The sequence below is a fragment of the Triturus cristatus genome, chromosome 4_1, assembly GCF_964204655.1.
Source record: "Triturus cristatus chromosome 4_1, aTriCri1.1, whole genome shotgun sequence".
NCBI lineage: Eukaryota > Metazoa > Chordata > Amphibia > Caudata > Salamandridae > Triturus > Triturus cristatus.
Window position 1 is genome coordinate 914,787,206 of NC_140585.1, and position 14,303 is coordinate 914,801,508.

A 14,303-nucleotide genomic window follows, 5' to 3' on the forward strand; every position below is an offset into this window, starting at 1 on the left:
ATATATGTCAGGCACACCATCATAAAAGAAACAGAAATATGATCATCACCATTGGACATGATGAGTGAGCTCACAGCTTGACATAATGCTACAAACCTGCAGAAAACAAAGCTTGCATGGCATTTCACCACTGCCATGGTGTCTCCAGTGAAAGAAGGCAAGCTTCTGGAGGGAACTCTTAAATGAAGGGGCTACAACAAAGCAAGTGATAACTTTGGAGGAAAAGGTAGATATAGATGACTTCACCAAGGAACAGCATTCTGCATCTGTTCATATCTAGTCTCTTGAAAGGGAGTCTGCTTGGGTGTCTCCCCGTGACTCTGCAGCCAAGATTGTAATCTCTAGTCAAGGTGAACTGATCTTGATTATTACCCATTTTCGGAATACTTAGCAATGGGTCTTGTGAACATATGTTATCAAATTCACATCTTCATCATCAAGATCATCTCAGGGAATCTTGATGCTGATTTAGGTGTTGAAGCCAAAAGAAAATATCCCATATTGAGATGGAATCCTTAGCCGTCATAGAATCTTTTTTTTCATCAAGGCTTGCACAGGGTTGATCCATCAGGAAATACAGAAACAGATTACAATATCAAACACAGGGCAACAGATGTATGCCATTTCTCACATAGATTTCAGAAGATATGCTAATTGAATCCATAGAACCAGATATTGCTATTGGTGGTGCTCTAGCTACTGACAATCAGCAAAAACAATCTGGATGGGCTCAGCACCAATAATTTCTAGAATGCATTTTAATGAAATGGTGTACCAGTCCACCAATATGTTACCGCACATATCATATTACACAAGTTGCAAACACCTTACTTTCAGGATCCTTGAAATATATTACATAGGAATAGTGGTTGAAGTGCATTTTAAAAAGTATGGGAACTCTGATGCTGTGTGCAGTGGGGGCGGGGAAAGTGATCATGGGAGCATGGTCAAAGGCATGGCTAAAAAAACTTAATATTCTGTAACTTATTTTGGTATTTCACCTCCATAAATACAAGTTAAGTTAATCAATGGTGTAGGTAGGAACCTGGCTTTCCAGATAGTGCACAAATAGAAGTACATTGTGCAGAGAGTCGAAGCGAACCGCAAAAGAATTACAGAGGCACAAATGAGACGCCAAATGCTCTCTTTTGTGGTAGTGTGGGCAAGCAGTTAGGCATATCAGAGGGTAGTGCTAAGCATTTATTACACACAAAAGCAGTAAAGGAGTCACACCCTAAATAAAGAAATCCAACACCAATTTATAAACACGTACTTTTATCTACATTTAGATACCAAGATCATCAGACTTGGGTAAGTACTTTCGAACTATGACTTTGTACAGTTTTCAGAAATGGATACAGTGCATTTTCTGGACCGGCAATGTTATCTTATGGAGGAAAAACATGTATTGCATTTGGGCACTTGTCAGCCACTTACGGGACTATTTTTCAGGACTTAAGTTGAGTACCGGACAAGGTAGAAGGCCACACCAACAAGTCAACTCGGGAAGCCCTGGGGCGTCCAGTTGCAGAGGTGTGTCACGGCATCGGGTGTCCTATTCATTTCAACGGGAGAATGGTCCGCTTACAAAGAGGCTGCAAGCAGAGACTGGTGGACCAGTCCAGGGGAGCCCACAGGGGGGCTTGACCCTTGAGGTCCTAGGGTTCTGGAGTCACGCACAGTTGGAGGGGGCCTGCAGGAAGAGGCTGCAGAAGGTGACTGGAAGTTTAGTCTGGGCAAACCCAAGCATGGCAGGGCTTGGCTCTTGTGGGTCTGGGGACCCCATTAGCACTGTCACCTCCTCTGGACTCGGGCTCAGGAGTGCGGGTGCAAAGGTGCTTTGAGACATCAGGTGGCGGAGGTCACAGACTTACTCTTTGTCTCTGTTTTGCAGTAGAGAGGCAAACAGGACAGCTGGGTCACTCACGAAGTGGGTCTCACTGTCCCTGAGTTCCCTCGACATGCAGATTGGTCTTCCTCAGCGTTGGTGTCCAGACTGGGCACAACAAGCCTTGGCTGCTGCAAGGGGTCCAGTAACTCGCGTATTGGTCCTGTGTGGCTCCGGTTGGTCCTGGTGTCCTCTCTCTCAGTGGGAGGATAGATTCGACCATCAGGAGCACAGGTCTTCTTCCTGGGGAGCTGCTGCATCAGGCTGGCTGGGGAACAGCTACTCAGTGGACCACATCTTGCTCTTTGGTGCCTGCGGCTGCAGGAGAGTAGTTCCTCTACTCCAACTGATATTCTTTGGCACTTTGCAAAGCACTGGCAGGCCTCTGGGTTCCCTGAGGTATGCATAGCAGCAGGATGAATCAGTTGCTGCATGAGGGTTGGGTGCAGCAGACAGGCCGTCAGGGTTGGCATCAAGTCAGTCGTACTCCTCTGTTCTCGGTATAGCAGTCTTCTTCTTCCAATTCTTCTTTTGTGTGTGGTATCAGGGAGTGCCCCTAAATACTCAATTTAGGGGCGTTATGGGAAGTGAGTGGTAGTAGCCAATGGGCTACTTACCCCGTTGTCACTACACCCCCTAGATGACCACTTCCTGTGGGGAGAGGGCATCACCCTGTCCCAGAATCCCTAAGTTTGCCATCATCAAGATGACAAACTCTAAAAAGTCATGTCCACTTCAGGTATCTCACCTTAGGGGTTGTACTAGCCTGGGGTGGGCACACCTCCTTGACTAGCTAATTGTCCCGCCGCTACAGGTGCCAACGTGCTCTGGACACCCAGAGACTGTAGCAGAACGCGATCTGTACACTTTTGATGTCTATAGAGCTATAATGTTCTATATTGACAGGACAAAGTGCTTCCATAAGACACAATAGCTATTTGTTTCCTACTGCAAGCCCTGCAAATGATGTGCAATTTACAAGGCGCCTACCCTCCTCCGTGCTCGCCTGAGGTTGTTGCAGATATCTCCTTTCTTTCGTTACCTTTATTTCTCTGCTTTGCATTGTCATATTTGTTCTATGTGCTCAATTTCCATATATTGCCCTGCGTGCGGGAAAATCAATCTAACAACTGCACCGATGCCCATGCGCAATACCACTAATAGGTGGAGTCACTAGGTCCTTTGACTCAAAAAGACTTACTTCTAAGAAAAATAAGTTGTGCAAGTCTGAGCCCAACACTAGATAGCGGAAGTATAGACAGCATGTGAATCTACAGCACTACATGCCAAGAGCAGATGTTTGCAGGGTAAGTTACATTTTCCTTTACAGTTTTTGCACAAGGGTTTATCCAAACTTTGTTTTGTTAGTCTTAGGAGACCCAGGGACTCATCTTGACAGGTTTTAAATATGAACAATGTGTACTCTAGAACTGAATCCAGAAGTGGTCAGCACAGAGTCTGGATACGCTTGTTAACTGTTGTTGCTCATTTTGTTTAAGTTTGATTCAACTTGATTCAACTTAGACAAACTGTAGAGCACTGTGTAAACATCTTCTTTACATTTTTAAAGAATGAACTGTTTGACAGGTTTACCACCATTGAGTTCAGAGCAGCAGAATGAATGGGAGTTGTGTATTTTCAATAAAAATCTAAGGAACCGCTCTTCCATTTACATTATATACCCAGCTTCCTTTAACATATAAGGGTCAGCCCAGTCCTTTTTATACTTCTTTCTTTTTGTAGTATCGTTAATACATGCACATGTTTGCTATGGCATTTTTATATATGTTTGCTCAAGTTCATCCCCATTCTTTATACATGGGCCATTAATTCTGTTTTTGGCAATCCATTTTCAAGACTTCTCTAACACAGAACAGCAGACTTATTTTACAAATATTATTCAGACTGCAAAAACATCTACTATGGCTGAAACTGTTGAAGGAACATAGGTCAGTGTCTGTTCCAGCACTAATTTTCCATTCTATGTTCCCTTTTCTATTTCCACAGCAAGGTAAGGTTGTATGCGACCCAGTGCTCTGTGATGTTCCGTGTACCCACCCTTCCCGGGTGCCCGGTCAGTGCTGCCCAATCTGTGTGGACTGCCTCTTTGAGGGACTTCTCTATAACAGTGGGTCCGCCTTTGACCCTGACCCATGCAGGCAGTGCAGCTGCCAGGTGAGAAACTGTACATTGTTGTTCTTTTTCAAACTTTTTCTCATTCTGTGACTGGTCATCTTTAAGGCAGGTGTTCTGTCAAGAGAAGATTCATCTCTTTGTAGGCATTGGTCTATCAAAGCCAAACAAATTCACGATCCTGTGTCTGAGGACTCAGTATTTGATCACAGAAGGCAGACAAAGTGTTGTTTCTGGACTTTTGGAACAGTGCTAGAGTATTTGGTTATAGGCTAGAAGACTGCTGTTGCTCATGCCTAAATAGCTAATGTACTCTGATACACTGTGAAGTTCTCAGTTAGAGTAGAGACTGCACTGTTCTAAAGTTAACATGTTTGCATATTTTGTGAAAGCTTGAAAGCATTGGATTGCCTAACCTACATTTGATTGTGAACAATCATACCAGCTACATTTGCCTTAGGCCATTAAAATATGAGTTCAAGGCCATTGTCCAAACTACATTAAAGTGAAGCCTCTTTTAAGTCTTAATATATGATTCATATTGTAATGTACATTCTAGGTTTTGCAAAAGAATACTATCTATCGTCTAAGCTACGTTTGGGTGTCGGATGCATTTAAGCAACAGTGGACTGCGCCTATACCTAAAAATGTAGCCCACTGTCAGCTACATTTGCATGTAGACCTCATTCAAGCGTTCAACTGCAGACATCTACCCACAACAACATTTAAGAATACTATTTATCATTTAAAGAATACTATCTATCGTCTAAGCTACCTTTGGGTATTGCACACATTTAAGCAACAGTGAACTGTGCTTATGCCTAAAAATGTAGCCCATTGTCAGCTACATTTGTACGTAGACCTCATTCAAGCGTACAATTGCAGACCTCTACCCACAACTACATTTAAATAAAGTTACGTTTAGGCTTAAGACACCCCCTGTGGTAATCCCCACATAATGGGTTATCATATGATGAACACACTGAAAGAAACGTCCCTTGGCAACAGGCTGATAATATGAAGCTCCGAAGCCCCAGAGGATTACTGTAAATGTCACTATTATGTGCCTGTGCTTTTCCTCCATCAATTGAGAGCTCCAGGCGATTGCGAGCCAGCTTACCTTGATATGTAGCTCACCCATAAGGTGTCCCAATAGATGTGTCATCTGGCCTCTTAATGCATTGTATATAACTGTCATCCACCACTATTTCAAAAACTGACATTATACTATATTTAAACTATGCAAAAGTATGCAATTTCTATGCTGATCTATACTTGGTTGCATGAACCTGCGTCAGCAGAAATTTGCAGCATTCATGAGTTATGCAGTTTATCCTGGCTGTGTTCATTCCAGTAGCAAATTATTTCTAGCATTAGGTGGCCCTGAGATTGGGCAGCTGCTTTGAGCTGATCAAAATTCTTGTGGTACTAAGAACATCCAGGGCGCCGTAGGCAGAGCGAGCACAAGTTGCTCATAACGACGACCGCAGGTCCAATGTGCCCGCCGGTAACCCTGTAGAAGTCCATAATTAGGGGCATGAAGGTACCAACTGACCTTCCTAATGAAGAGTGAACTATAACCTGTTTACTCAGGCAGCTGTGCCAACACACATAGCTACCTTCACTTCTTTGAGGTCCTGAAGAAAGCCCCCACCGACCCGCATGGGCGACTAGACGGGCTGAAACATGTCGACCTATTTTTTGGACACTATGAGTGCGTTAGACTAATAACCCATCTTTTCACGCACTACACTTTTTTTACCCACCTCGATTCCGGACTAATTAAAATATTGTCTAGAACATACGAGGCCCGCTCTCTCTTTTTTAATTCACTCACTAGAGCACTAAGAACTCACGCTCCTCTGATCACTACTGTAATAACCAGTGGTTCATCCGCTGGACGGAGGTAAGCATACAAAAATAAGCCCTATGATGATGCTGTCACTTTTTTAAACTTGGCGGAGAACCAAGATATACCGCCACTGACCTATATACGTGAATGAGGGTTTTTAAATTAATATGTTGCAAACCCTGGTTACTCAGGTCAAGTGATCCATTCCCTATTGATATTGAGTCCCAATAGGTGTGTCACCTGGCCTGTTAATGCATTGTATACAACTCTCAACCACCACTATTTCAAAAACTGACATTATACCATATTTTAACTATGCAAAAGTATGCAATTACTATGCTGATCTATACTTGGTTGCATGAACATGCGTCAGCAGAAATTTGCAGCATTCATGAGTAATGCAGTTCATCCTGGCTGGGTTCATTCCAGTAGCAAATTATTTCTAGCATTAGGTGGTCCTGAGATTGGGCAGCTGCTTTGAGCTGATCAAAATTCTTGCAGTACTAGCAATAAGACTTGAATGGCTTGACAGAGTCTAGTAAGTGCAAATGTCAGCCATTTTAATGAGTGCAGTACATTAGTTTGACCAGCGCGTAACACTTGGCATTGAGGTAGAGTAAACTCTCAAATTAGGTTTTACTTTTGCTTCTTGCATTGTATTTAATAATTGTCTTTATTTTCCTATCAGCTAGAGGCTTAAAAGCGATCACTAACCCCATGCTTTACATTAGTAATAAACTGGTTTTTCTATAATCGTTTTCCATCAAAATCTGAAGTTAGGTGTAAGTGGACCAACATAGATCCAGCTGCAGGGACTATGAGGCAATGTCTGTCTTAACTGAGCAAAACAATATTCAATAAATCCACAATAATGCAAGTTAAATTAAAATTAAAATTGATATAGACAGGCGAGTTTCAATTGTGAAGCCTTCTCTAGGTGAAAACTATTATTGCTTATGACTTACGGAATCTAGAGACTGAATTCCGAAAGTGTCTTGCAACAATTTTCATCATGTCAAGAGGAACTTCTAAGGTGAGACAAGGCTGCAGGGAAAGAAAACATGTGTATTTTGAAATATCAAAGTATCAATACAATATTTTTTAATGTTTAAAGTCATTTTAGGAAGGAAAATAATTGTCAGGCTGGAAGACACGAGTGACCCTATCACATTGTATGGGCAAAGTTGTGGCTCATTCTTAACATGCTCACACATGTTCCTCTTACAGCTGATCCCAGTGCTCAACCTTCACATTACTCTTTGGACATATCTCAATCTAAAGGATGGACCAGAATACAATACTCAGTAAATCTCATTGCAGGATGGCCCAGGCTACACTGTGGGAGAAAACACATAACCATATAAAAGTTCTGATTTCTTATCATATTCTGGCAAAAAAGTTAACGGAAAAAATAGAATAGCTCTATATTGTCCTTTTCTTCATATATAAATATGTAAATTAGGTGTCACTGATGTTTAATGTCACATCAAGCAGTTGTGGAGTTTGTTTTCCATGTTTCATCTGATTGTCCCTTGCTCGTACACACCCATTCGCTTTTGCGTTCGTAGCTTGAAAGCTTTGTCAAGTAGCCAGCTGCCAATCCATGTTAGCCTTTATGTAGTAGTGAACTCTGTGATAGTGGTAGTGGTGGTGAGTTTGGAGGTGCACATGACGATGGTATAAGGAGGGTTGGCTTCAGTGACCATTGTTCCTTACTGTAATTCTTCCAGAAGTGTGGGTAGTTGTATATTCGTCTAGTAGAATGTTATTTCAAGAAAAAGCCCTTTAAAGAACATAGTCTATTATACCAACTCTAGGTCTCTAGACAGGTTTTCAACTTAAACAACCTATTGCACAGTTGTTTCTTAGTTGCATTCCTGGTACTTTCTGGTAAACATTTGTACTCCTATGGTGAAATGTTGGGTTTTTGAAGAGTGGTTTCTCATGTTTTCATTTTTAATGTGGTCTTATTATGAGCTCACAGGATACCATGTAATAGCTTCTGCGTTAAAAAAACGTATTTCTACTGCTAATATGGTCAGAAACTTCAGCGGGGAGGATGAGTGAGAACATTTTGATTACAGAAAAGACAGATGAAGTATACCACCATGATGAACAAAATGATCTTGAGTGTGCAGAGATGAGTATTAGGGTTTCATCTCACAACTGGCTGGGTGTTAGCATTTTCTCATATCTTGACAGCACATTCTGAACCAGTTTTCTACGGTCACTCAGGGCCAGATTAACCACATTTCCTTCTAAAAACATTTGAAGACCTGTATTTTACATCAAGCTGAAGTGCTTCTGTTTCTGGATTGTGGCAAGGTGCTAGCAGCAGTTCAATCTCATGGGCATCAATTCTCAGTTTACAAATTTAAATTCAATTATACATGCATTCATCTCTATGCTGATAAGCTAAAAACAATTAGACCTGGGTAAGTGTTTTTGTTAGACCATAAAAGGTTGGTTCACACAAGTATTTCTGTCGGAAAAAGATGCTAAACTTGGCAATTGTAAATAAGTTGAGTGATACATTCCTCTTGCTGCTTGCAAACTTGCTGTTTTGGGACACTTATGACTTACTCTGCAATATTGATTTCAAGAATATTGTGTACATAATATAGAGGGACAAAATATCAAAAGGTAAGAGCATATAGGGAAGTATAGATTTACTATACTTAAATCCACAATAATGTACTTTGATGACTCAATGTTCTGTTTACGTTATTAATGTCCTATGATATTCTGTAGGCAATGTTTAGGATTCACCCAATCCCTTATGAATTAACCACTCTTTATATATAACTTAGTTTATTATTTCCTCATATTTCATCTATCGTTCTGTGTCAATAATGTGTGGCTAGTTCACATTCCACATAGTGTGTGAATGGTTGCCATTGAAGTAAAACAACTGAAGGAACAGGGATTTGTCTTAGTTGTGAAACCTTTCTTAGTATACCTTTCCATTTCAGGCAGGCAATGTACACTGTGAGCACACTCCGTGCCCACGATTGGCATGCATGCATCAAGTGACGGATCCAGGTGCCTGCTGCCCTCGTTGCAGAGGTATTGTACCTTCTTTTTTTCTGCTATTGAGTTTAAGACTTTGCACAACTAAAACACTATAGGGATGTAGCATGTGGAAAATGCTTTCTTTTTTGTAAGGGTCCTTCATTCAGCATTGACAAAAATGGGCCAGATTTGATCTTCTTGCCCAGCAGAGAGAGCCCAGGCTGATATCCCAGGCTACATTTGTTGCTCAAGAATCATCCCAGGATAGGGCAGCTGACGTTTTTAGTGTGTAGGGCTTGGACAGGAGTACTTTTCATGGAGAGTACAGTTCCTCCTATCAAATGTTCGTAATAATGGGTGCCCACAGATCTTCCGACAGAGACTCTTATTCAAGTATTTTCCTGCACTTTGGTGAGTTTCTTTGTCCATAGATACTCTGCTGTTTCACTGGAGTTGCACTTAGGAACAGATGGCTCTCATATTTCACTTATCGAAGGGAGTGCTATTCCTTAGCTAATCTATTGAACAAATAGACACACTTTACGTTTTGTATTTATCTATTCATTACCTAATTTATGCTTAATGTTGAAGACAAATGCATCTCTATGCAACACATAACTTAATGTGTCATCGCTTTTCCCACAGGCTGTGTATACAATGGTCGGGAGTATCGTGACGGCACCAGCTGGCTATCCCCCACCACTCCTTGCATGTCCTGCATGTGCGTTGATGGTGTCACTACCTGCTCTGAGACACGCTGCATTGGCTCCTGTGCCAACCCAATCCAGGTGCCCGGCGAGTGCTGTCCACTGTGTGCAGGTACTAAACTTTTAGATAAATCCAGTGAGAGATGGAAACTGGTCAAAGTATAACAGTTTAAAGGATAAAACAATTCTTACAGAAATTATGATAAGCGCTAGTCCAGGAAAGGGCATGCCAACAGTGGCTCATCCATTTAGTGGTTAAGATCCACATCTCTCATGCCACCAGCGTGTACCAAACATCTCATTCAGAATTATCTACTCTGGAGTCTACCATTTTAAATAATAGCATATTACTATTCATTTCTCTGTTTCCTTTGATGAATAATTTAGTGAATAAATATTTCAATGGTATTCTGTTGTGGTGCTGTAAACACTCTACAAGAGCTATAAATAGATCTAGCAAATCACTACCCAACATAATTCATCAGTATACAGTACATTAGTCTAAGCCAACCTTTCCAGGCATTATTCTATGTTACTCACCTCTAAACAATTGGAAATACAACTACATACAATATCATCAAACCACGTATCCACTATTGCAAGTGCGCCACAATCTTGTGTGGTAATTACTTAGCTGCTAAATATTTATACCACTGGGATATGTATTTACTCGGTGAACAACAACCAGAACGTTTTGAATTTGCCTGCTTGGAATGTGGCGTAAAAGGTGCAGTCTCAGTTTACACTCCTGATTTCTGCATGTTTTGCCTCTTTTCTAGCAGTTTTGTCACGTTACACCAGGTTTTTGATATGTTTTTTTCTGATTTTGTTTTGCAGACTGTGTGTATAATAACCATGTGTATAGTCCTGGGGAAAGTTTCCAACTTTCAGATGATCCCTGCGAGATCTGCACTTGTGAGGTTAGTGCTCAGTTTTCCTGTTTTATGCATCAATGGGGCACTGCTACCTGGATGCGTCCAGGTTCTGGATTTTTCATGGACAAAAGGGGAATTACGAAGCAATGAAAATTAACATTTGCAGTTGTCTATGGAAATATTCAATATCTGGTGTGAACCAGATAGTGATGGTAAGCCAATTCCAGAGAACTGAGGCACTGTGGAAAAAGGAACTCCCCTCCCCCCCAATGGAAGAGCACCAAAGCGGGGATATCAGGATGGGTGAGATGGAAAGTTGTTGGCAAGGAGATGAAGGTGGAGGGACAATGAGATAGAATGAGTGGCTTTTGAAAAGGGTGAAAAGGGCAGCAACTAAAGTGAAGAATGGACAAAGAATCTAATAAGAAAATAACATCACCTAACAGAATGATATTTTTGGTGATTACATCAAATTGATGATAACATTTGCAAGGGCTTTGCTGAAATGGAAAACATTGCCTGGTGGTCTCTAGAAAAAGAGACCAAGAACAGTGCAGGGATGGCTGTACCATTTCCAGCAAAGAGAAAAAGGGATGTTGGAGGCAGTAACCTCCAACATTGTCAGTGATAACGCCATGCCATAATTGATGCCAGATGAGCAGTTGATGTGAAAAATATTGCAGCTTCAAAAAGGGAGCCAGGGCAATATTTGGAGCAGAACAGTTATAGAGTTAAGTACGCCTCGTGACTGACATATCAAGTTTGTACTTAAAGTCAAAATGATGGTCGATGGTAGCATGCTAAAGAAGAAATCTCAGATTAATCAATGAGGCTTTGAGAGAATTGGAAACAATGCTGCCTGATTAATAGTCCTGGGTCACAATGGTAGCTGCACAGCCAGAGGACAAGAAAAGAGCAGCTTTGTCTGAGTCAGAGTTAAGTGACGGAAGATAGTCCTTGCTTTAAGAGATGCATTGGGAAAGAAGCTGCGTCAGAAGTCAAGGTAAAGAGTGGAAGCATATTCCACCTAGTGTGCACGGGTGCACTTGAGTTTGTCAGTTCTTCTTTTTCCATGGTCACCATGATGAAGCTGGGGTGGTTCCTATGAGAGCATGACGATCAAAGAATAGTGAATTAAAAGCAAAATGTGACCCTTTCAATCAAATACTTCAAAATATAAGTCCTGTGTTTTTTTTTCTCAGATTATGCCAGACGGGCAGCAATACCGGCATTGCAATAGGAAGCAGTGCCCCAGCCTAGTTGACTGTCCCAAGAGCCACATCCAGCCTCCTGGACCAGGCCATTGCTGCCCCACTTGTGCACGTACGTACACTCACTGTAATTAAAAATGAGTACTAGCTTATAATAATTATAGTCTTTGTAGTATACATTTTACAATTTTAGGAAGAATATCCTATTCCATTGACTTCCTTGGTTTGAAGTTTTTTTCTGGTTGTTCAGAATGTCAGCTTGTGTATGGTCCTTATGTAAGATCCCCATGAATTTCTATGGGTTAAGTTCTCAGTAGTCAGGGTCATCGATTGACTTTCTTTGGCTTGAGCTTAAATGTATGTTGGTGTTCTCACTTCATTTGCTTAGCCTGAGATGACAGTAGATTTCTGCTGCATATATTACATATTTCAGTTGGTTTTCCATATACACTTACTTTGACGTAGCTCTGTGATGGCTTCACTAAATAATTTGATTAGTCTGTGTCCTCAGTTGGGTTCTTTCAAGGACCTTCTTTAGTGAGATCTTAATGGGATCTTCCAATATTTTTTTTCATTGCTGAAACATCAGTTGGCGTCCTCCAGAGAGTACTTCAGCTGTACTCTTCTAAACACTTTTTAAGAAAGAAATCTGGTTGAGCTCCCATCATACTTCGATGGGCTGAAATCACTTTTTGGTCTTTTCCATAGTTTTCCTTGTGTAGAAGCTTTATTTGCAAAGATTCAATGATTAATTAATTTGTTCGGTGTTATCTCAGTTTTACCTGAGTCATAAATAACTCTATTTTGGTTTTTGGAGCCACTGAGGTGTTTTATTTTCAGTAATATACCCCTAGGCCTAATCAGTGGATCCATTTTACAAAATTAAACATGTAACAAACCTGTATGTAGCAGTTTGCAGATCATACATTCACTGATGGAGAAAGTACTCTAAGCTCCCAATAGCAGACTCTCAAAACAAAGGCGTCTGCAACAACATTCATCATAAAATACCTACACTTTCCCCACATATACTTTGATCTTAGTGAGTGGACCGTTAACTTTCAATAGTTACTTCAGTATTGCAGCAGTATGCAGTGTCCTGTAACCACTGACTAACAGGATATTCGTCATTCATCCAGTTGACTGTATTTTTGCATTTTGCCAGTGAAGGGCAATTCTTACTAAATTCTGAAACATTTTTATGGCTTGTCTGGTTAACTCGAGCATAGTAATTGAGTGTAACTTCAGACATGGCATCAGTCTATCAACACGCCTCCTAATATGATGTGTTAATACAGAATGTCAAAGATAAATTTAAAAAAATCAGCTTAGAACTCACAATTTCTCTTTCAGCCTGCTGAAACATCTGGATACAATACATGAAGGCATTTGGGTGTGTAAAAGACACAATGTAGAATCTTAAACTGAAAGTTTATGCATATAGTTTAGTAAAAATTGCTTAATCAGCTGAAAACAAAAATAATCACCACCTAATGGAGCATCACCCAAATTGCTGTTCCTGCAATCTCTAGCCAAAAACAACTGTGTAACTGATAGCCTTATTGTATATTAGAGCAGCCCATACCAACTTACTGTGGATCCGACGCCAATCAACGGTTAAGTCATGTCTACCTTAACACAGTAAGCTAGTCAGAAAGCTGAATCAGATGTGGCAGCATGTATCACAAACTCTTAAAAAGATAAGGAACAGGTTGCCAAATATAAATAGGTTCTATTGGCCCTCAAATTACTGTAAATCCTTTAAAAATATAAACACAACACTTGGCACCCTTGTAGGGAATTCATGTCGTATACTGCTTGTTGTGAGTCCAGACCTGGCATTTTAAATTTTGGACTTCCAGTTCTCAAAAAAAGAAATATTCAGTTGTTGTTTTTCTCCACTATTTACATTGCAGGATAATAAAAACAGTACAGGGAGCGGTGGAGGTACTGAAATTAAATTGCCAATAGGTGCCTTTTAGCAGTTCCGGAGCATAAATCAATGTCAGATAAAGGGCAAATATTGACAAATAAATAAGAAGATAGACCAGGACCATATGGCAGTGACGTGCCTCAGTAGATAGGCTAATGTGTAGAGAACAGATTGCACATTTAAAATATTATATCGAGGGGAGCTAGGCCACACTTTCTCTACCCATAAAGGATGATCACACAAGATGGCTACCACATCCACTCTCAAGGTGCACTCCTGAGTGGAGGGATTCAACATCACACACAGCAGGACACACAATGCCCCCAACAGAGGAACAGACCCACGGGAAACACTTTCTGCAAGGAGAACACTACAGAAGGTAGTGACATCTTACAGAAGCCACTCTAGCCACTCCGAGGCACATTAACCCTAAAAGCACTGAGGAGAGACATCAGGGAGATGGCTTTACCACCTACAGAGTAAGAAGATGGGCAAAATTAGGTCTAGGTTAGCAAAGGCAGAAACAGCTACAGGGCTGCTCTGCATTCAAACCCTACCCTCTGAGGCAAACCACCTGGACACCAAGGCAAACCCCCAGTGTGAAAGAAGAACAGGAGCAGCAGTTTCAACCCACACTCCAGAGCTTTCACACAGGCCCAGAGGTGCACCTGCTGTTGAAGATAGCAGACCCT

The 14,303-nt window shown here is 41.1% G+C and overlaps 1 protein-coding gene across 1 annotated transcript in view; it reads left to right on the forward strand.

The window, feature by feature from the left end:
• KCP (kielin cysteine rich BMP regulator) overlaps positions 1 to 14,303 on the forward strand; it is a 496,613-nt gene that overhangs the window by 381,499 nt on the left and 100,811 nt on the right. Inside the window, exons 44-48 of the mRNA XM_085653703.1 lie at positions 3,896 to 4,063; positions 8,846 to 8,939; positions 9,531 to 9,704; positions 10,430 to 10,512; positions 11,670 to 11,790. Of these exons, the coding sequence (XP_085509829.1) occupies positions 3,896 to 4,063; positions 8,846 to 8,939; positions 9,531 to 9,704; positions 10,430 to 10,512; positions 11,670 to 11,790 (640 nt within the window). The remainder of the gene's footprint in view (positions 1 to 3,895; positions 4,064 to 8,845; positions 8,940 to 9,530; positions 9,705 to 10,429; positions 10,513 to 11,669; positions 11,791 to 14,303) is intronic.